General features: G+C 41.2%; 2 protein-coding genes across 2 annotated transcripts in view; one reads left to right on the top strand and one right to left on the bottom strand.

The window, feature by feature from the left end:
- The window catches only part of RABEP1 (rabaptin, RAB GTPase binding effector protein 1), a 101,819-nt gene extending 94,199 nt beyond the window's left edge, over positions 1–7,620 (top strand). Inside the window, exons 14-18 of the mRNA XM_059998044.1 lie at positions 1,489–1,678; positions 2,309–2,364; positions 4,879–4,977; positions 6,169–6,285; positions 7,039–7,620. Coding sequence (XP_059854027.1) covers positions 1,489–1,678; positions 2,309–2,364; positions 4,879–4,977; positions 6,169–6,285; positions 7,039–7,140 — 564 coding nt within the window. The 3' untranslated portion in view covers positions 7,141–7,620. The remainder of the gene's footprint in view (positions 1–1,488; positions 1,679–2,308; positions 2,365–4,878; positions 4,978–6,168; positions 6,286–7,038) is intronic.
- A 2,369-nt stretch (positions 7,621–9,989) lies between these two features.
- Positions 9,990–23,420, bottom strand: part of NUP88 (nucleoporin 88) — a 30,394-nt gene continuing 16,963 nt past the window's right edge. The window contains exons 9-18 of the mRNA XM_059998045.1: positions 21,992–22,090; positions 16,114–16,204; positions 13,759–13,860; positions 12,119–12,277; positions 11,710–11,835; positions 11,539–11,604; positions 11,320–11,400; positions 10,947–11,073; positions 10,669–10,787; positions 9,990–10,235 (exon numbers count right to left, since the gene is read on the bottom strand). Coding sequence (XP_059854028.1) covers positions 10,172–10,235; positions 10,669–10,787; positions 10,947–11,073; positions 11,320–11,400; positions 11,539–11,604; positions 11,710–11,835; positions 12,119–12,277; positions 13,759–13,860; positions 16,114–16,204; positions 21,992–22,090 — 1,034 coding nt within the window. The 3' untranslated portion in view covers positions 9,990–10,171. The remainder of the gene's footprint in view (positions 10,236–10,668; positions 10,788–10,946; positions 11,074–11,319; positions 11,401–11,538; positions 11,605–11,709; positions 11,836–12,118; positions 12,278–13,758; positions 13,861–16,113; positions 16,205–21,991; positions 22,091–23,420) is intronic.

The following is a 23,420-nucleotide window of genomic DNA, read 5'->3' as shown; positions in this document are numbered from 1 at the left end:
CCACTGCACCACCAGGGAAGTCCCTCATACATTTTAAAACCTTTCAACATCATGAAAAATACCATCTTAGGCTAAACCCAAGTAAACACTACAAACAGTATAGGCAAAGATGAGATTTCATAGAGCAACTCTCAAAACGAAATAGAAAATATATTTCCTGTAAGATCCTTCGGTTCTTTTTTTTTAAAAGAAATTTATAATTGTTAAATTTTTAAAAGTCAGACATTACAGAGATTTATAGTTTTGTAAGTAACAGTTTTTCCTAATCCTACCCTGAAGATTCAACCCCTACTGTTTGGACCTCGTTCTTTTTTCCCATATAGATTTTAACATGACTCTTAGTTTTTGTTTTTATTTGCTCATTTACACAGGCTCCGTTGCCTACCCTGCCATTAGCTCCTTGCTCTCTCTCTCCTTTCCCTGCCCTCCCCCAGCTTGTGGTCTCAGCTCAGGTTACTGACACTCTGGAGAGCTCTCTCTCCTTTCTGAACTGGTGACTGATCTCATCAAGGAGAAGGTGTTGGGGACCTGTCTATTTTTGCTGTCAGCATACCACTTCCCACCTCTGTTAAACTTTTCACTTGGCAGGAAAGGTTCCTCTCTTCCATATTCTATAAGGACTTTTTGTACCTAGATTTAAAAAAAATTCCACGAATCCTTGAAGGTTATAACCAGTCTAGCCTGTAAACCTTGATTCTGTAATAAATCTTATGAAATTTTTCTTGATACAGTTTTTCAAGAAAAACTGCCTTTTTTTTTTCCTGCTGTTCTTTAATTTATATATACATTTGGTAGTAATCTAAGAATCCCAGTTTTTACTTTAGAGTTGCTTTAGGATATAATTGGGAGGATATTTGCGGGGGTGGGTGGAGGAGGAATTTTAAAAGAAGACAACAACAATTTAGGGAAAAAATAAAATAAGATTTAAACTGAACTTATTACAGAAAAACAGCTGATCACCTTAGAAAGCCTCTTTTTGCCATACCTGCCTCTGGCCTAACAGTACTTTGCTTTTGTGGTAGGTGTTCAACAAGTGTTTGTTTGAATGAATAAATGAATAAGTAAGTACATTTTGTCCTCTTGGAGTTCATACTTGCTTCTGAGTTTCAGTCTTTTTGGTCCTCATTCACTAACTCCCTTCAAATTTAAGCGGGTAATAGTGGAAGTGTCTAAGCTATTCATAGTGAATCCCACATTGTAAGTCACTTCAAATTTTAATTTTTCCATTTATGAAACAGTTTTGAGGGAAAAATATGTAGTTCACCCATACACGTTTTTTGGTTAGTAATGTTATTTCTTTAACATACTGAATAATAACATGGCATAACACCTGCCCCTTGAAGCCAAGAGTGGGTTGGAGTTCAAAGTCCTAAAGTTTGAACCGTCTAAAACAACATCTGAAATTCTGGTTGCAGAAAATCTTTAGCTTTTTTTGTTTATTTTCTTTCACCCTTATAAACCCAATATCCATTTGTTTCTTGAATCTAGGCGCTCCGGGAGTTGGTATTAAAATACCGTGAGAACATCATTAATGTGCGGACAGCAGCAGATCACGTGGAAGAAAAGCTGAAGGCTGAAATACTTTTCCTGAAAGAGCAGATTCAAGCAGAACAGTGTTTAAAAGAAAACCTCGAAGAAACTCTGCAGCTAGAAATAGAAAACTGCAAGGAAGAAATAGGTGAAGATAAAAGTGATGTAGTTTAGAATTGAAGGCACTAAATAAAACTTTTTCTCTGGTTATAACAGTCTTAGAATGTAGAAAACAAAAAAGTATAGGAAAGAACTAAGTAAGGACTCAGTCCCTTTCTCTGGATGTTGATATATCCAGTGAATAGGAGTTAAAAAAAAAAAACCCAAAACTCATCTTTTTAGGGGCTCTGGTGGCCTCTCTGGCAATTACTAATAGATAGGAAATTCAGGACTTGAACCCAGACACTGGGGAATATGAGTAGATGGGTGGCATTTCCTTGCAGAACTCAGAAGTGTTAACAGACTCCTGCTGGGATTAGCTCCCCCCCACCCCACCCCCGAGCTAGGTGTAGGTATTTGATGCAGAGACAGTTTATGCCATGGTGTTCTCATGTGGACTCTCACTTTTCCTGAGCTTGATTATGATGCTGATTGGTTGGGGATAATTTTGAGAAAGGGGTGTTGGTCCCTCACCCCCATTCTGCCCACTGTGTTCAGTACAACATTTGACTTTCATTGCATGAGATTGAGCTTATGGGGGAAAGGGGTGTTTTAAGAAAAAATTTAAATGCAAAATAATGAATAAATGCTAACATGTCTCCTCCTTTTTTCCTCCTAGCTTCCATTTCTAGCCTAAAAGCTGAATTAGAAAGAATAAAAGTAGAAAAAGGACAGGTGAGTTTCATGAGTTTCAGATTGACTCTGTCAGCAGCCAGTATTTATTTATTGAATCCTACTGTGCTAGACTCAAGGAATGAAATATAGTTAGGACATAGTCCCTGCCTTCAAGCAACTCCTGGGAAAAATACAGTGGAATATGGGCGTGATGATGGTAGAGACCATTTAATGAGAGCCTGCTCTCTGTTGACTGGAGGAGGTACAGGGAAGACTACGATGTGACTTAGCCTGGAGCTTCCACTGTGGTGGAAGGACAGGCAAGCTGTGGTCTTGACATGATAGATACTTAAAGCTACAAAATACTTAGATACTTAAAGCTACAAAATCTTTTACAAACAGGAGGTGATGTTTTCTAGTTGGCTTAGAGTCTCCTTCTCTTAGACACCATGAACACCTTTTGGTAGATGACCCCATTCAGCTTACTGGCCTCGTTATTCATTGACTCAATGACCTTTGCTGCTGTGCTGCCCTGCCCTGCCACACTCCTGCCTGCACCTTGCCCCACTTCTGACATCTCACTCCACGCTCATGCCCCTGACCCCTGTCTACCATCTTTCCAGCCCTTAATCCCGTAGGTTCATCTGTCTGAGTACCTCATTCAGACCTTCACTTCCTTAAACTTTTCCTTTTCCGCTGGTTTCAGCAACTTCTTTCTTTCTTTCCTTCTAAGCAGCATCTGACATGGCTTGCCTCTTCAACTAGTCTCCCACTAACTCCTGCAAGCCCCCGATTCCTTGTTCTTGTGCTACCCTCACTTGATACTGCCTAACCCTGGATTAATCCTGGTGTCCACCTTCTATGCCTCTGCCCCCAGCTGCTGGTTCCACTGGAATGAGGAACACTGCGTGGTCTTGCTTCCAGGTGCTGCTCAGTAGCCTTTCATTTGCTCTTTTTTAAAATTTTGTTTATTTTATTTATTTATTTATTTTATTTATTTATGGGTGGATGGCTGGCTGGCTGGCTGTGTTGGGTCTTCGTTTCTGTGCGAGGGCTTTCTCTAGTTGCGGCGAGCGGAGGCCACTCTTCATCGCAGTGCGCGGGCCTCTCACTGTCGCGGCCTCTCGTTGCGGAGCACAGGCTCCAGACGCGCAGGCTCAGTAGTTGTGGCTCACGGGTCCAGTTGCTCCGCGGCATGTGGGATCTTCCCAGACCAGGGCTCGAACCCGTGTCCCCTGCATTGGCAGGTAGATTCTCAACCACTGTGCCACCAGGGAAGCCCCTCTCCTTTCCATTCCTCACAGTGGACGTTTCAGTCGCCGCTCAGCTCGCCCCCTTGTGACAGCGCGTGGCGGCCTTGTGCCCCTGTCGTGAGCAGGGCCCACCTTCAGCTCCTCGGTCGCATGCTCTCCTGCTTTGCTTCCCAGCCTTCTCGCTTCTTCAGAGGAAAGGGTGACCTGTTCTGACTAGTCTTATGTCACTGCACATGTGCTTTGACTGGGTCGTGATGTCACATCTTTTCCTGGCATCCTCTCCATCTTCCCCTTCCAGTGTGGGCCTTGAACTTCTGCCTCTTTATTTGTCTTTTCCATTATGCATAACCAATCTCAGAGGTCTCCTGGTAAGAGGGGAGAAGTTTCTCTTTGGATTGTACTTCTTTCTACAGCTACCAGTCCTTCTTCCTTTTATACCCAGAGTTCTTGAAAGAATCATCTCCACTGCCTGACCTCCCAGTCACTCCTCAGCCCACTACAATCAGGCTTTGGCTCCCACTGTGCTATCAGGTTACACTGGCAAAAGTCGCCAGCGTTCCAACGTGTCCCACCTTTCCCACTCCCTCTGCCACTGTTTGGGTTGACTTCAGTGCTCACCTGGCTCATTGTAACAGCCTAACTTCTTTCCCTGCCTCCAAAATTGATCCCCTTCAAATTGCATTTTCATATTCATTCATTTCATTTCATTTTCATATTGAAACTGCTCACTTGACTGTGAGCAGTCTAGTTTAAAACCCTTCAGTAGTTCCCTTTATCTATAGCCCAGCTGGGATCTCCTGCCTCACCACTGCCTCTCCGGCCTCAGCCTCCAGGGCCCCAGAACTCTGTGCTGTAATGTAGCAAGAGCTCACCTCAGTTCTTTAACTCATTTTTTTATACGTCAACTCCCTCTTTTTGGAGTATCTCCCTCCGCCTCCCGCTTACCACCCTTTAAGGGTCAGATGTCATCTCTTCAAGGAAGCCCTTCCCAACTTTTCTGGCAGAATTAAGTGCTTCTTCATCCATGTTCACATGGCATAGTTAACTTACATGTCTGTCTCTCCTGATTTTTCCATCCCCAGGCCTTAGAACATAGGAGGTGCCTAATAAATGTTTAATAAGAGAAAGAGTAGGTCTTGAAGAATCAATAGAAGATCCACAGATATCAAAGGGTAAGAAGAGCATTCCAAGCATAGCCAGTATCCAGGGCCTAGGAGGATGTGAGCTTGGGTGCATTTCTCCAGGCTGCAGGCTCCTCCAGGCAGATGTGCTGTGACCTGTAGGGAGTTTCTGTGTGTTTCAGCTTTTCCCTTTTTCACAGTTGGAGTCCACATTAAGAGAGAAGTCTCAACAGCTTGAGAGCCTTCAGGAGATGAAGATCACTTTGGAAGAACAGTTAAAGAAAGAAACTGCTGCTAAGGTGACATTTTTGTTGGTAGTTTCGTAAAAAAGCAGTGTGAAGAATGTAGAATCACATCTTCGCTGTTTAAAAAACAAAGCCTTCCTGCTTTGAAATAGTGCCACCTTCTGAAAGTTGGCAAGACTCTCCGCTTGCAGAAAGAAAATGGAATGACTTTATCTCAGTTGGGTTAGATGTGCACACTGCCAGCTCTGGAGGTCTGTGTCACAGGCTTAACTGGCTTTTTAGGCGTTGAGCTAAAGGCCATGAACCAAACTTGGCGCTGCCATAGCCAGAAGCATTGCTGTGGAAGTGCCATTCCATTCGATTGGTTTCTGGAATACTGTACTGAACCATATTTGCTGCCTAAATTCTGATTAGTCCTGTCAGAATAAAAATGCATGGGGCCAACTGGGGGGGAAGCTTGGTTTTGGTGGGCTGTTATCTAACCTTTAAGTGTAAAAATGTTGTGTATGTGTTATTTAATAGTTCTCTGTTTTTAGAAAGGCTCCTGCACAGGGGGTCCTCCTGAAGAGTTTCCCTGTAAGGAAGACTGGGGGATAGCTGGGGCTGCCTAAGGCATATTCATTGAGAATTTTCCTGGCAGATGCTTGACTGTTGTGGTTGTCAAGAGGAAATCCCTAAAGATCCTGTCCTGTTGCTGTGACAGCTACTGATCATACAGCAGCTGCTTTTTTTTTTTTTTTGCGGTATGCGGGCCTCTCACTGCTGTGGCCTCTCCCGTTGCGGAGCACAGGCTCCGGACGCGCAGGCTCAGTGGCCATGGCTCACGGGCCCAGCCGCTCCGCGGCATGTGGGGTCTTCCCGGACCGGGGCACGAACCCGTGTCCCCTGCATCGGCAGGCGGACTCTCAACCACTGCGCCACCAGGGAAGCCCCGTGCAGCTGCTTTTTGATGATTAATCATTGTCACCAGGCTGCTGGGGTTGAGGGGTGGAGTGCGGCGCTTTCATTCATTTTTAATTTGGCTCTCATACTCAGTTCATTTTAGGACCTAGAACAAGTGCCTTAGGCAATGTGCACCCTTGCCCTGTAAAGATAGAGTCAAAGGGAGACTAACAGGATACAGGAATATGATGGGCACCCACCTTTCCTCTCTAGTAGTAGGAAACGACAAGTGCCTAGATTTCCTGAGTGATTTGACGTATGGCTCTCAGCATTAATCCTCATTCAAACCTTGTATTTTTTTAGGTAACTGTTGAACAACTAATGTTTGAAGAGAAGAACAAAGCTCAGAGGTTGCAGACAGAACTAGATGTCAGTGAACAAGTCCAGAGAGATTTTGTAAAGCTTTCTCAGACCCTTCAGGTGAGGCATTTGGGGAACCCCTAGACAGAACGCTGAGGAGGCACTTTTGGGGTTCTTGGTACCCAGGAGAATTTGCTAATCCCTGACTGGCCCACTGACAATAGCTAGAGGATTAGAAATTATGGCTGCCCCTGCCCCAGCTCCAAATGCCGGCCTGGTCATTTAAGCTGGAAACCCTTTTCTTCTTCCTTGCTGGCCCTTAAGGGTAAAATATAAAGTCCTTAGCGTAGCATGTAAGACTCTTCCCAGCCAGGCCTATCCCTACGTTTTGTCCATCTCTCTGCCTTACATTTTATATTCTATGTTCTAATTTTTAAAAACTACTTGTGGTTCCTTGCCCACAGCACGTGTTCCCTCTGGAAGCATGGCCCCCTTGTTCCTTTCTTCCAGGGCCCTGCTTAGCTTTGTCCTCCCTGTGGAACCCTCTCTAGGTCCCCAAGCTGGTATAGTGACATTTAGTATATTGTGCTAAAACTCTATATAAGCTTGTTCTTTTCCCCCAGCTGAACTGTGGGTTCTCAGAGGTCAAGGATCAGGTCTCATTCATCTCCATAGTCCCAGCACCTTATACTGGGTCTGTTACACAGCAGCTTTGGGGAATTGTTTTTTGGATTTAATTGTTCTTGCTGCCTCTTTTCTTTGAAGTGAGTAGTTTCTGTTGAGTTAATCTCCATTTCAGCTAAACCAGTCAGAGTAAACCAGAAGGTCTAGGCAGGAGCCGTCTGCACTTACCTCGCTGCATTATTTCTCTAGGTGCAGTTAGAGCGGATCCGGCAAGCAGACTCCTTGGAGAGAATCCGGGCAATTCTGAACGATACCAAACTGACAGACATTAACCAGCTCCCTGAGACATGACACCCTCATGGCAGGACTCTAGCCTGCACTTTGGGTTTTTAACTCATCTTTAGAGCAACATTAATTATTATTTAACTCTTAACTGAAGAAGAAGTCACACACAGAAAAAGGAAGACTGGAGAAATGCTTAATTCTAGTGGGGAGACTGTGCGGCACGGAGCAGCAAACAGCCAGGGTAATTTGCAGTAAAAAAGACCTTTCAACTGGGAACGCTAGCCAGACTCCAGACCTGATTCCAGGGAGTGTGGGATCAGATTTGGTGATGGAGGAAGTGCTGTTTCCTTGCCTGCTTTAGTCAACATTTCCCTGCCCTTCAGCACCGTCCCAGTAGTGTTTGAAATGGCATTTCCTGTTCATAGCTGTTGCAAGAGAGAATTTGTTTCTGTTGTCTAGAGTTCATCAGTAACAGTATTCAGCTAGCAGACAGAGGTGGGGTATGCCGTATGAATATTTTATATTAAAATATGAAGTTTGAGAGCAGCCCACTGGCTAGTGACTGTATTTCCTAGCTCAGTGTATTTTTTTTTTTAACCATTTTATCTTGCATTGGAGGACCTTAAATGCTACTGAAACTTGCCTGAGAACCATAAGACGGTGGCAGACAACCAATTCAATGGAATTGGAACCGAATTAATTATGAGGACTTGCAAACTTGGCTGGGGCTATTGGAAGTTGAGTTAAAGGAAAAGCACAAGAAACTGTTTGGAAGCACTTTTCCTGCTACCTGGGTAAGTTTCGTGGACTCACAGGTACCAGGGTCAAGGTGAACTGGCACCATCTACTCTCCTGAAAACTGTTTTAGTTTAGTTATTGGATCAGTGGAAAAAATATTAATAAAACAAGCTATGTCTGACAACATCTAGTATAAATTTATAAGTCTGCTGCTTATTTTATTTTCAACTCGAGTCAGTGGGCCTGAGTACATACTTGTTTCAAAAGTGTCAAATACAAAAATGGTGATAACTAGGTTTGGCAGATACCCATTTTGTATTTTTCTTTTATATTTTAGACCTGGAGTGTGATAATGCTTATGGTGAAGTTGGGGAAAACCCAGTTAGTTGACCAGTTTGGAAATCTGCTTTGTCATTTCTATGAGATTAGGTTCCTTTCCTGTGTGGATAAAGTTTCAATGAACAGGTTGTCTTTGCCGTAGCCTTATGAAGTGTTGCAGAAAGCACAGAATGGATTTATATTCACTGTTTACCTGCAGTACTGTTAGCCAGTGGAAGACTACACCGTTTAATTCATCATACAGATGGTTCAAAAGTAAAACTGTTGTTTTCAAATTTTTGTGATTGGTGTTGTGTAACGGCAGAGTACTTGAAGGAACCATATGGAAATTAAGTGGATTGAGTAGCTTGTTTGGCTCACATAAAGCTACAACTTTAATTGTTATAAATGAAGTCATAATGGACTAGCCCTAAAGATCTTTATTTCTGTCTTCCATAGGACAGGACAAGGTAAGGCCTACATACCTCATTCCTTGGGCTATTGCTGTAGTCTTACATTCATGATTATGAATTTTGAAGTAAACACTAATTATGGAAATAGTGCTATAGGCTTGCATGCATGAAACATTATTTTAATTGGTCTAAAGTCCCTTTGTATAAAGTACTACTCTGTTTCCTTTAAAGGAAACATGTATCCTCATTGAGTTACAGGGAATTTTATTAATTCCAAAAATGCAATCACTTTAAATTATATTAGTGTCAGACTAGTCCCTTGGATAAACTCCAAGCTAATTTGTTTCAGATTATTAAAATTGGCACCATAAATCAAGATGGATAATTCATAACCTTCCTGAACGAACTGAACTACAACTCCCAGGGAACTGCTTGGCTGAGACGGGGTACCTTGCTGATGCTGATGTTTTTCTCCATAAGATGGTACTGGGCCAATAAAATTCATGATTAGGAAACTGTTAGCAGTCTCTACAGTGGCAGATGCAAATTGTTGGAACCCAGTGTTTTGAGAAAAATATGCTAGAAAAACCCAAACTGAGACTAGGTTTTGTTAACAGTCTCTACTTCTGGTATGAAACACTTCTTTAAACTGGGTTTTCTTTATAAATGGGAAACTGATTTAGAAGGTAGTATTTAGCCCTTCAAGACAAAAGAAAAGGTCAGCTGGGTTTCACGAGTGTTCCTGTGCTTGTATTCAGTCTGTGTACACGTGTTCTCATGCATGTCTAACCTGATTTACCTCTTACCTGTAACCTACCTTACCATGTGGCTTTTAATTGGCAGTCACTCAGCCATTTCTAGGCAGGTACAGTATTACCTTTCAGAACTCATTGGCAGGTATAAAAATATTACCTAATGCTAAAAGACAAAATCATATACTGTATACCAAGCTATTTGTTTCTCCATTTGAGATCCTACATGTGCACCTCATACCCACTCAGTGACATGTACTGGGACACAGAGCGCAGCCGAACTCAGCTCTGAAAGGAAATACTGCCTGTCGAGGAAGTGAGCCAGCAGTGGCCTTGCAATTGTGGATACCGAGTTCTGCTGTGAGCAGATTTCAGGTATAACCATTTGTTAACTGTACTGAAGGCGTGTCCTTAAGAAGAAAGTGTTCAAATTAAAAAAGCTGCTGTCTAGTATACTGTGTGGCCTTTTCCTTTGAGTTCTAGGGTTCTGTCCCTCTTCAGAGTCATATTTCTGGTGCTGCTACGTTAAAATGCAGCTTTTATTCTTGTTCAAATATCAAGAAAACTCAGTAGGGTTCACCGAGGTCTGGCAGTGTGCAGCTGAAAGTCTTGGGCGCTTTTTTTTTCCTTTTAAATCCTAGGCCCTTGCTGAATACAATCATATACTTGAGCTTGTATATAAACCACATTCCAATTTTTAAATAAAAGCATTTATTCAGTCATTATAAAACAAGTATAAAAACTGATGAACAACCACACCAAAGTTCATCCTTTAAAATGCCTCTTTATAAATTAGATAATGCTACCTGTTCGTTTTACAATGAGTTTAAGCCTTCACTTGTGTTAATTTCAGGTGTGAATCTGTTCCTGGTGGTGTCAGAAGTTTACATGATTTCGGATATCGTTAATTTGCTTCACCATTTCTCTTATGTGCTCACCCCTGTAAAATCATAAAGTTACTCACTTTGGGTAATACAACAAATGAATAAACCATTAATATTGATTCGTAAGACCTCAGTAATACTGAAGTATCTTAGAAGTGCTCTGCTAGAATTAACGGCTTAAGGTTTCAGATGGATAGTAATGGTAATTCGTTTAAGGCTAGAGGTAGCAAATATAGTAGTGGAACTGCTGGAAATATTTTTGAACATATTCACTGGGGAATACCTTGACCACACAGCAAAATTATAAAGAAAGACATCCTTTTTAACCCTCTCAACTTTTAAGTCCTTATCTATCAGCATCATACACTTCCTGTCCTGGTAATTACTTGACATGCAAATGTCAAGTGGTCTTATCTGGGCAAAGAAAGGTTGATTTTGGCATTTTGCAAAGGAAAAACTACCTCGCACTAACAGCTGATTGGTACTTACTCCTCCTTCAGGATGGACTGAATGCATTTTCGCTGGTAGGCGCTGAGAGTAATGGTGGGCTTCTGAGGACTTAGTACCTTTTCCATCTTTCGTTGTTGATAGTCTTTTTTCATAGTAACCTTGAGTATCAAACAGAACACAGACACTTTAGCTATGGTTTGCTATACATTTTCATAGTATCTGTTTCAGTATGTTCTTTTTACATTTTATAAAATTATTTTCTGTAGAAGGAACACTTTAAAAAGTACCAGAGGTAGCCACCTTGTGTCCATTCCTACCTGTTTGATGGCATTGCCCAAATGTCGAAGTTGATCAGGTATCAGCTGTAATTCTTTCTTCATGTCTCTCTCACTGTCAGAGAGAACTGGGAGCTGAGAGTGAAAACTGTGAAGTACTTTTTTCATCCTGTAGAAGAGGTAAGCAAACATCTCAGCTCCTTAGGAGGAACACAATCCTAACTAAAGCTCCTAATTTAGGAATCTGGTGTCTGTGAAGGAGGCCTCCACAGGATGGGTTTGGGGAAAGCATCACTGCACTGTCTTCCGTAGAATACACCTCAGAGGGGTATCTAGCACCCGAGGACTTAATAACACTAGTAGTACCTGACCTGAGTAGGGAACGGAATGTTATACAGTTACACGGCCCACTGACCTGGTCATGATATCTTCTTGTTTTTCCTTGGCTTCCTCATATTTGTCAGCTAAGCGCTCGGCCACTTCCCGCAGACTTTTCCTAATGGCATAAAAAGCAAGAGTCTCTAGGAGTGCACCTTGATGGTGAAGCCAGCTAATGTGGTTCAGTATCTTAGGGTGAGACACAGTTGCAGTCTAGCTGAACTATTTTTTTTTTCTCCCTTGTCTTGGCACTTACCTCTCCTTTCGACAATAATTGAGATCTTCTAGTTGTTTCTTTTTTTGGTCACATAACAATTTGACCCTTCAAGAACAAAAAGAAATTTAATCAAAAGCCAGGTCTAGGCCATTATACAGTGTCAGCTCCCAGCCAGGGACTGACTGGTATGTGAACAGAGGGCCATCCTACCTCCGCTGAATCTCCTCCTTTGCCAGGTCCTGTTTAAGAATGTACTGTTCTCTGAACACCTGGGTGGCTCTGCTGATGAGCTGAAGGCATTCTTCGGGAGGAGGAGCCGTATCTTTTTCAGATGATCTTAAAAACAAAAAAAAAGTTTGTCATTACTTTGCTCAGCTGGGTAAAACAACTGAAGACAGACTCACGTCTTTTTACACTTCCTATTTGTCTTTCTCAAATGCTTCCACATCTGTGTATTCTCTCTCTCTTCTCACTAGCTGATTAAATATGCCCTGTGTTTCTTCCAACTCCAACATAGTAAAAAGTATACGAAAAGAAATAGCTGAGGACAGGCTGAAGAGTAATTACAAAACAGAGAAGGGAGCCAGTTTTTAGAACTGATACGCCCTAAATTACATACTTCAAAAATGCTGGATTTGCAACACTACGTTGCAGAATGCTTCTAATATGTTTTTCAAAGGAATCCGGGGTTTCAGCCAGAATACGGAGGGGAGACTCTGCCACTTCAACATCCTCTCGGGTACAAAGCAGGGGAGGAGACACTGGATGGACTGTGCTTCTGCAAAATAAAAGAAAAATAAAATTTACCATGGAGTTACTTGCTGTAAGTATAGGAAAACCTAAATCACACTTATCCAGAATTCTGAGGATATAAGAAACTATGAAGTGTTACAAATACTCTCAATGGCAATTTCAGAAAGCTTGAAAGACTGCAAACTTTAACAGCATGGCCAATGACTTACTTTGCAATGATTCAAATCTGGGAGTTTGTTAATAACATTACTTCATAGACAACTTGTATTTCAGAGAGTTGGCAGAAACATGATTTGAAGGTATCTAGGTCACTAATATTTAGAAGTTTTTTTCGCCTTTGGGATTCATGTTTTTATTCTGAAGTATCCTAGTATGACTAGGTCTTATTTTACTAAAGGTAGGGTAGGATTTTAAAAACATGCTGAGGCAACAGGCAAAAAGGCAGTTTTTTGTAGTGATTTTATTACTTTTGTTCAGTCTTGCTAGTTTTTAGTCTCTTGTAGTATAAATATCACAAAATTGATAGTGAATTATTTTCTTTTCCAAATGATGTCACTTCTCAAAGAGTATGGAAATCCTTCTAAGGACAGGAAATTAATGCCAGTGTTTTGAACTACGTCAATATCTAGAAGCACATGCCTTCAAATGACACCAAGAGACTGGGGGGAAAGGGGTCTAGTGTTCCAGTACTCCAGTGGCTTGTTAGACACTCCTATAACTGCATTTATAAAACTCAGAATGACCTTCCAGAGCTGTTGAAAACGGTACTTATAGCTTAATATGGGTTCCTTAAGGGGAACAAAGGTTATGAGTTCAGCTATATACCACCTTTCTTCCAGCGTCTACATATTCTGTGATGTGCCTATGAGTCTGGCAGAGATGGAGAAACTGGACTTTGAAGTCAGAAAGCCCGGTCTTTGCAGCCCAGTTCTCTGTGTTCCCTGTGACTCTGGCCAATGTACATAACCTCTCTGTCCCTGATCCCTCCTCTACAAAATGAGGATAACGGTGCTGTCTTTAGTGCAGGGTTGCTCTGATTGCCGGAGGCTTGCTTCTGAGCCTGGCACATAAAGTTTAAAATCATTAAATCAGGGACCTCCCTGGCAGTCCAGTGGTTAAGACTCTGCGCTCCCACTGCAGGGGGCGAGGGTTCGATCCCTGGTCCGGGAGCTAAGATCCCGCATGCCATGTGGCGTGGTTAAAAAAAGAAAAAGAAAGATCATTAAATCTAACTCATATTAATGATGGAGTTCAGTATCTTAGTATTCTTTCCACACTTGGGTAAAGTTCTTAACCCTCCGCTAGCTAAAGGAGATGCCAGAAATTATGCCTTAAATAAATCCTTCCAGAGATGGCAGGAGCAACAGAAATAACCCTCCCTCCAACCCTCAAGTCAGAAACCAAAGCATAAACCATGTATCTTCAGTCCGGTTACTAAGGACATCTTCCCAGCTTAGATTCTGCAGAATTAATGAGAGCTGCGTGGGAATACAAAGGGGGACGTACAGTAAAGGCCTTATGAGGCATTCGTAGTTACTGGTGATGCAGATCATCGTAGGCCCCAGAATGTCAGGGACAATCCAGAATCCTCGGATCGGAGCTGGCTGCCTGAAAAAAAAAAAACACACACAGCCATAGTTAAACTACAAAACAGCAAGAGCAGTGGATCCAAAAGCAACGATATGGCTGAGGTTTGTGGCCTTCTCAGGGCTGGGTCGACAGTTGGGTGGGACATGGTATCAGTGCAGTAACCTCAGAGGTGGTGACTTGGAAACCTGTATTACTTACAGCTCTGATCGGTTTGAATCAAGCTGTCACTCAGCAGCCAGACGTCGCTTGACTTACAGGTCACTCAGGAACCCACAGCCTCATGGTGCTCACTGTAATCTCGGCAGTTAGCATGATACGATGAAGCCAACTCTTTACGTCTCTGTCTCTTTCTCCCAACTCGCACATAAGCTCCAGCTACCTCTGCATGCCTAGCCGAGCGCCCAACCCAGATTAGGTGCTCAGAAACTGTTGACTGAATAGTGTCTTTCTCACCTTAAAAATTCAGTGCAGGCCAGCATCTACATCACAGGACTTAATTTACTGTGCACAGCACGCAGCTCCCTCTCAGTCTTGGTCTACTTCACTGAAGAAAGTGAAAACTGGACCTCGGACAGGAACTGTCTTTCCTGCCAACACGCTCACCCCACCCCCACGGCTCACTTCTGCCCCAGACTGTCGACGCCGTCTCTGCTCGCGTCTTCTGAGATTTGCTCCGTCAGCTCTGCAATCACAGAATCTTCCTACTGTCCATTTACCCTCAGCTTATAAACAAGCTGACATCTCTTCCATTCAAAACATTCTGCACTGTAGTTTCAAGCTCTCCTTAACCTATTCCCTCTTCCTTTCCCTTTAGAGCCAGCAGTCTTTCAACAGTAGCCTGCAGTATTATTTCTCCTTCCACATCTCTCATTTGCCTTTTTTGCAGGGGAGGGGAATGGTGGTGAGGGAGTCTGGGAGGTTAGAAAACATTTTTCTTCTGTATTTCTAGTGTGAAATCTACATACAGAAGAGTGCATCTAGACACTCTGTGGCCTCTCCAGGCCAAGAATGACAGCAGCATAGGGGCCTCAGACCTCCCGTATGAACCTCCTGATCACAACCTTCCGCTTGATTTTTATGATACTCATGTTTTCGTTTTGCTCCATAGCTTTCCTATCTATGTATGTATTCATTCCTAAGCAATACAGTTTTACCTGTTTTTGAAATGTATATATTATATATACGTATATATTATAAATGAGATTTTATTATCTATTTTCCTCATTCACTTTTCACCTGTGCTATCCGCTCCCACCCACAAAAGCGTTTCTCCATGGTTCTCGATGAACCCCCATGTTGCCAAATCTGGACACTTGAGCGCTCTTCACTGCTTTGCTGTACTTATTTGATGCTGCTCCCCCTGCCTCCTCTCTGAAACATCCCCCTCCCTGGCACCCTTCCCCCGGGTTCTCCTTCAGTCTCTCTGGCCGCCTTTTACTTGTTTCCTGCCTGGGCTGGGCTCCTCGCCCTCCACTCACTGCTTGTAAGAAAGTGTTGCTCAAGACTCTATACTCAGGTGTCCTCTACTCTAGGCCCTTTCCTGGGGAACCTTCATGCTGACATTTCCCACATCCATACCGTCCTAGCCCAGACCTACGTGTCCAACTGCCTATGGGCTCCTCCACTTGGATGTCCTTTGGAACAGAAGACTCCAAGTGCCCCCATTAACCCATCTTGAGTCTTCCCACATCCACTTTCTCCTACGTCCAATTTTTCTGAAGGGTACCGCATCTACCGTTATCCCGGGTAGAAACCTGGGAGTCACTCTAGATGTTTCCCTTTATTCTATTAATCAAATATTTACTGAGTATCTACTAGGCACCCTGTCAGACACTGAGTGTACAGACATAAGGCGATGGTATAAACTATGAAACAGACAGACATGGTCTCTGCCTTCGTGAAACATTTATATTCTAGTAGTGGTGACAGACATTAAATAAACAAAAATATCAATTTAAGTATGTGCTACAAAGAAAAAGAATAATAGGAGAACCCAAAGGGGTTCTGGGAAATCAAGGGAACCCTTTATGAACTGACATTAAGATCAGAAAAGAATCAGCCAGTGAAGACTGACAGGGGTTATGACTGGGGATATACCTCCCAGACAGAGGACACAAAACGTGGAATGGCTGTGGGCGGAGGAGAGCTTCTGATGCACAGATACTCTTGGGGTGAAGTATCATGTCTGCATGGGAGTGTAATATACATATATACCTGAATTACTGAAACAACAATTGTTATCTGTGTTTAGAAGGGAGAGAAAGTCCTTACCTGCATGGCAATGGCTTCGTACAAAGAATGTGTTCTACAAAGCATTTCTGTTCTGTAGCTAGTTCCTGTAAACTGTCCTTATCTTCTTCATCTACAAAAGAACACATATATAAGTTAAATAACAAAAGTCTCCAAATTAAAATGCTGACGATATTAGTTAAATGCGGTTAAGTTCTTGTCTCAGACCATTGCTTCTTAAAGGCTATGCCTCTCTGACATAGAAATCTCCTTTCCACAGGGGTCTAGATTTCTGCCTCAAGAAGGAAAGTGGATTTTCCTTGGTCAGAAATGCAGAAACGTTTCATTCAGGAGAACAATCCCAGAAATCATTCCCTTCCATTCTCTTCCTCACCCATACCAATTTTACTTCTATAACAGCTTTTTGAAACGTAATTCACAATACCACACAGCTCAACCGTTTAAACTGTACCTTCAATGGGTTTTTAGTATATTAAAGAATTGTACAACCATCACCACAAAAAATTTAGAATATTTTCGTTACCCAAAAAGAAACCCCCATGATACCCATTGGCAATCGCTCCCTAGTTTCTGCCAATTGCCCCAGACCTATGCAACAACCACTAGTCTACTTTCTGTCTCTGTGGACTTGCCTATTCTGGACACTTTATATAAATGGAATCACACAACATGTAGTTATCTGTGACTGGCTTCTTTCACTTAGCATGATGTTTTCAAGGTTCATCCACGTTGGAGCAGTTACCAGTACCTCCTCTTTCTGTAGCTGAATAATATTCCATTGTATGGCCATACCACATTTTATTTATCTAATCATCAGTTGATGGACACTTAGCTATTTGGCTATTATGAATAATGCTGCTATGAACATTCGTTTAGAAATTTTATCCAAGTATGAACATGTTTTCATTCCTCTTGGGTATATACTCTGGAGTAGAACTGCTGGGTCATATGATAACTCTGTTTAATCATTTGAGGAACTGCCAGACTGTTTTCCCAAAGTGGCTGGACCATTTTACATTTCCATAAGCAATGCATGAGTGTCCCTATTTTTTCCAACACTTGTAATTGTCTTTTTAAATACTAGCCATTTTAGTGGGTGTGAAGTAGTATCTTGTGGTTTTGTGGTATCTCATTTCCATGACTGAACATGTTTCCATGTGCTTATTAGTTATTTGTATATGATCAATGGAATAATGTCTATTAAAATCCTTTGTCTGTTTAAAACATTGGGTTTTCCTTTTATTATTGAGTTCTAAGAATTCTTTATATACTCTAGACACAAGTCCATTATCAGATACACGATTTGGAAATATTTACTCCCATTCTGTGGGTTGTCTTTAGTGTTTCCTTCTAAGCGTTCTATAGTTTTAGTTCTTGTATTTTAGTCTTTGATCAATTTTGAGTTCATTTTTTGTGTATGGTGTGAGGTACAGTCCAATTTCTTTCTTTTGCATGTAGATGTACACTTGTCCCAGCACCATTTGTTGAAAAGACTATTCTTTCCCCCATTTAACTGTTCTGGCACCCTTGTTGAAACCAACTTACTGTAAATGTAAAGGTATATTTCTGGACTCTCAATTCTATTCATTGACCTATATGTGTATCCTTATGCCAATATCACGCTGTCCTGATTACCATAACTTCGTAAGTTTTGAAGCTGGGAAGTGTGGGTCCTCCTACTTTGTTCCTGTTTTTCAAGATTGTTTTCGCTATTCTAGATCATTTGCAATTCCATATGAATTTTAGGATCAACTTGTCAATTTTTGCAAAGAAGCCAGCTAGGATACTGATAGGAATTACACTGAATTTATATATCAATCTGGGGAGTATTGCCATCTAACAATATGAAGTTTTCTGATCCATGGGATCAGATGTTTTGATCTTCCTGTTTATCTTTCTCAAAGATCACATGGGATGTTTTTCATTTATTTAGGGTCTTATTTCTTTAAACGTTTTATAGTTTTTTTTTTTTTTAATGACTTAATTAATTAATTAATTGGCCACCCCATGCAGCATGCAGGATCTTAGTTCCCGGACCAGGGATCGAACCCGTGCCCCCTGCAGTGGAAGCACACAGTCCTAACCACTGGACTGCCATGCCACGGAATTCCCTGTTTTGTAGTTTTAAGAGTGTGTTTTGCATTTCTTTTGTTAAATTCATTCCTAAGTATTTTATTCATTTTAATGCTATTGTAAATGGAATAGTTTTAATTTCTTTTTAGATTGTTCACTGCTAGTGCACCGAAATAGACCCAATACGTGTTTACTGATCTTGTATCCTGCAACCTCTCTGAACTCATTTATTAGTTTAAATAGTTTTTCAATGGGCCCCTATAATTAACTGTGTAAAAGATCGTGTCATTGGAGAATATAGTTTTACTTCTTCCTTTCTCATCTGGATACGTTTTATTTTCTTTCCTTGGCTAATTTCCCTGTCTAGAACCCCCATTATAATGTTGAATAGAAGTAGCTAGAGCAGACATCCTTTTGTTCCTGATCTTAAGGGGAAAGTGTGGAAGGCAGAACTTGTATAACAATTAAATCAGACATTTAGCTGAAGACATTTCTAAGCAAAGTGTTGAAGATGTGGTCTGATTTCTTCTTGCTGATTACAGTATAATGTGAGGAAAATATAATTGAGGGAAGAACTGTTAAACAAAGTGGAACAAGGACTTGATGATCTAGGAAATTCTCAGCCTATGTGGATGGCAAAAGATGCTAAAATTAAGAGTCACCTTCCGGAAACATGTTTTAGAGAAAAAGCCACTGGTGTGACTGTTCAGTCTTTTGCTAATACCTCAGAAAGATCAAAAGTTCAGAATATTCAGTCACACAAAAGGCTCTTTGACGAGATTAAGAGCATGACTTAGATCCTTCAGGTCTCAGCAGAAGCCAAAAATAGAGGTGTGATTATATAGGGAAGATAGTGGATGAAACTCTACTATAGTGTCATGATACACACAGGAGACCCAAAAAGTTCCTGAGAATTTTATACCCACAGAAATACCACTGGCTTGAACTGAAAGGGTCAGAGGATGAGAGAAGGCTATTCCACCCTCAAAATTCTATAGGCAGAAAACAGGCTAATAAAACTACTCAACTACAAACAAATACAATCTTTCCTGAAAAATGAAAGATTACTCAGAGGGCAGAGCTACAAGCCCAGAGGATCATCCCCAGGCCTTGAAACACAATGGAATTTAGATTTTTAAATTTCTTGGAACCCATGGTTCCTTTTTCCATTCCATTTTCTCCCCTTTTGAACTAGAGTATCTATAAGTGACAGCTATGCCTGCCCCACATTGTGTTCTGGGAGCAGACAACTGTTTTCTAGTTTCACAGGTCCACAGATAGAGAGTAATTTTGCCCCAGGGTATATTATACTTAGAGTCTAACTATAATTGATTTAAATGATTTAGATGATGACATTGCAGTACTTTTTTTTTTTTGCGGTACGCAGGCCCCTCACTGCTGCGGCCTCTCCCGTCGCGGAGCACAGGCTCCGGATGCGCAGGCTCAGCGGCCATGGCCCACGGGCCCAGCCGCTCCGCAGCATGTGGGATCCCCCCCGGACCGGGGCACGAACCCGTGTCCCCTGCATCGGCAGGTGGACTCTCAACCACTGCGCCACGAGGGAAGCCCTACATTGCAGTACTTTTGAGCTCAGGACTTTTAGATGAGATTATGAACTTTTTGTGGCTATAGGGACAATGTATTTTGTCAGATGTGAATGTTTAGGGGCCCCAGGTGGAATGGAGTAGGCAAAACGATGGACTCCCCAAAGATGTCTGTGTTTTAATCCCTAGAACCGGGATAATATGCTAGACTACATGCTAAAGGGGAATAAAGATTGCAGATGGAATTAAAGTTGTCTATCAGGGCTTCCCTGGTGGCTCAGTGGTTAAGAATTTGCCTGCCAATGCAGGGGACACAGGTTCGAGTCCTGGTCCAGGAAGATCCCACATGCTGCAGAGCAACTAAGCCCGTGCGCCACAACTAATGAGCCTGCGCTCTAGAGCCTGCGAGCCACAGCTACTGAGCCTGCGTGCCACAACCACTAACACCTGTGCGCCTAGAGCCTGTGCTCTGCAATAAGAGAAGCCACCACAATGAGAAGCTCACACACCGCAACAAAGAGTAGCCCCCACTTGCCGCAACTAGAGAAAGCCCGTGCGCAGCAATGAAGACCCAACACAGCCAAAAATAAATTAATTATTAAATAAATTTTTAAAAAGTTGTCTATCAGATGTCTTTGAAATAGGAAGATTAGCCTGGATTATCTGGGTGGGCCCAGTGTTATAACAAATTTCCTTAAAAGTGAAAGAGGAGAGGGGCTTCCCTGGTGGTCCAGTGGGTAAGACTCAATGCTCCCAATGCAGGGGGCCTGGGTTTGATCCCTGGTCGGGGAACTAGATCCCGCATGCATGCCGCAACTGAGAGTTCGCATGCTGCAACTAAAGATCCCGCATGCCACAAGGAAGATCCCACGTGCCTGCAACTAAGACCCGGCATAGCCAAAATAAATAAATATTGAAAAAAAAAAAGTGAAAGAGGAAAGCAGAAAAGAAAGTCAGGGTTATACAAGGTGAGAAAGATTCAACTTTGTCCCACATAGCTGGCTTTGAAGATGGAGGAAGGGGACTAGAAGCAAAGGAAGGCAGAAGCTGGAAAAGGCTAGGAAATGGATTTTCCCTTAGAGCCTCCAGAAAGGAACACTGCTTTGTCTAGTGCGATCATTCTAGGACTTCAAACCTAGAGAACTATAAGATAATAGATTTGTGGTGTTTAAAGACACTAAGTTTGTAGTAATTTACTACAGCTGCAATATTCTAGTACAGAAAGCACTTGGTCTTTTTCTGTTAAGTGTAGTATTAGCTGTGAGTTTTTCATAGATACCCTTTTTCAGTCTGAGGAAGTTCTTTTCTATTACTAGTTTATTTAGTGTTTTTAACATGAAAGGCTGTTGGATTTCCCTAAATGCTTTTTCTGTATCTGTTGAGATGATCATATAGTTTTTGTCCTTTATTCTATTTTTTTTTGGTGGGGGGGTGGGGGGGTGCCCTGCCATGCGGCTTGCAGGATCTTAGTTCCCGGCCCAGGGATTGAGAACCCGGGCCCCGGCAGTGAAAGTGCTGGAGTCCTAACCACTGGACTGCCAGGGAACTCCCCTTTGTTCTGTTGATGTGGTATAATATTGATATATCAATTGATTTCTCAATGTTAAAGTAATCTCGCACCCCTCGGATAAATCCCACTTAGTAGTGGTGTATAATCCTTTTTATATGTTGCTGGGTTTGGTTTGCTAGTATTCTGTTGAGGATTTTTTACATCTATATTCATAAGAGATATTCGTCTCTAGTTTTCCTTTCTTGGATGTCCTTGTCTGGTTTTGGTATTGTGGTAATACTATCTTCATAGAGTGATCAGGGAAGTGTTTTCTATTTTTTGTAAGAGTTTATGAAGAATTGGTATTAATGCTTCAAATATGAAGCCATGTTGTCTGATTCAATCTCTTTACTTGTTATATATATGTCTATTCAAATTTTCTATCTGTTTTTGAGTCAGTTTTGGTAATTTGTGTCTTTCTAGGAATCTGTCCATTTCATCTGCGTTATCTAATTTGGCATACAATTGTTCTTGACATTCCCTTATAATCTTTTATTCTTGGTATATCTTTATAATCTTGTATTTCTGTAAGGTCAGCAGGAATATCCCCACTTTCATTTCTAATTAATTTGAGTCTTTTTTATTTCTTGGTCAGTTTACCTATAGGTTTGTCAATTTTGTTAATCTTTTCAAAGAACTATCTTTTGGTATCATTTATTTTCTCTGTAATTTTTCTGTTCCAAACTACTTTTTATAGAATCTGTGAAACATACTGAAAAGTGCAAAAACTCACCTGATCCAAGAAATCTGTGAAGTTTATGAATCCAAGTTAGCCCAACACTATGTACACCAGCTTCATGAGTACAGTGATATCTTGAGGGACACTTGGGATCTGCAAATGGAATCATTAATGATATAAAGGAAGCCATTAGAAAACAGAGTTCACCTGAGCAGGCTGCAAACATATCTGTTGATGGAAGTGATGCAAGGTCTACAGGACCTTCATACTGTGGCACTATGTCAGGGGTTTGGGAATTTAAAAATCTGACTTCAGTTTCCAAATACATTTTAAAAGTATAATAATTAACAAACACAATTCAAATACATTATTTTCTAAATATTAATACAGAGTTCACCAAACATTAACACTTGCTGTCAGGTAACTCACTTATGCCTTTCTGTCCTCCTCTGTGCATTTATTTACAGTTCTTCAAAATAAAATGGTAAGAAAGGCTGTAGTTCTGTAGGAAACCTATGCTTGCACGCATCTACTTACATGAAACTGCTGAAGCTACTGCACTCCTACAGCACAGGTACTAGAAAGACTTCAGCACAGCTGCTTAGTGAACAGTCTTGTCATAGATGGTAAGTCAGGTGTAAAACGTGAAGTTTTACTTGATAATGCTGACTTACAGATAATTGTTTAAGTTTTAGATAGAATTTTTGTATTTATATTTATACCAAGAATTATGAGCAGCTGTTACATAATTTTAATGAAAATTTCTGTATTTCCATGGAGTCCTAGTTATCAGTAGTAAGACTATTGTGAAACTAAAAGATGAACTCTTGAATACTTAATTTATAAATATTTATCTCTGTGACTCACGATTTTTAAAACATTAAACAACCAAAACAAGATACAGAAATAATGTCTATGCTAAAGCTGATTTAAGATGGCAACTGTCATCCATAAGCCCCTAAACCCAATTTTTCTTTTATCCAACAGCCTCACTTTCTTACTGCTGACTTTATAGTAAGTAAATGTTGTAAAGTGAATATTATAGTATTTTCATCAGTTTTATATGTTGGGGTTCTGCATAACACCTCGGAAAATAGCATTATGCTATAAAAAGTTAAAAAAAACAAACTCCTGGCAATCTCCATGGTAATCATCTCTCTGAACAATAAAGTACTAAACAGTTTCTTTTCATTTGCCCACACCTGAGACTTAATTTAAGGCTCAAATCATCTCATTAGATCTCCCAGTGTTTAAAATAGCTTTTAAAAATGTGTCTGTGGTGCTGAAGTCAACAGAAAAACCTTAATATTGGGATGAGACAGAAATCTGTTATGAAAAAGGCAACATTAGTAACTGAAGTAGGAAATTTGCTAGACACCCCTGACAAGTTATATGGTAGCCATTCACTTATGTCATTAAAAATCTGGGTATGTTTCAGGTATTGTAATATGCCTTAAGTATAAATATGAATCAGTCAAAAATT

Source organism: Delphinus delphis, chromosome 19 (assembly GCF_949987515.2).
Source record: "Delphinus delphis chromosome 19, mDelDel1.2, whole genome shotgun sequence".
NCBI classification, from domain to species: Eukaryota; Metazoa; Chordata; class Mammalia; order Artiodactyla; family Delphinidae; genus Delphinus; species Delphinus delphis.
The sequence above is the reverse complement of the archived record's forward strand: the minus strand, read 5'-3'. Positions and strand labels throughout refer to the sequence as shown.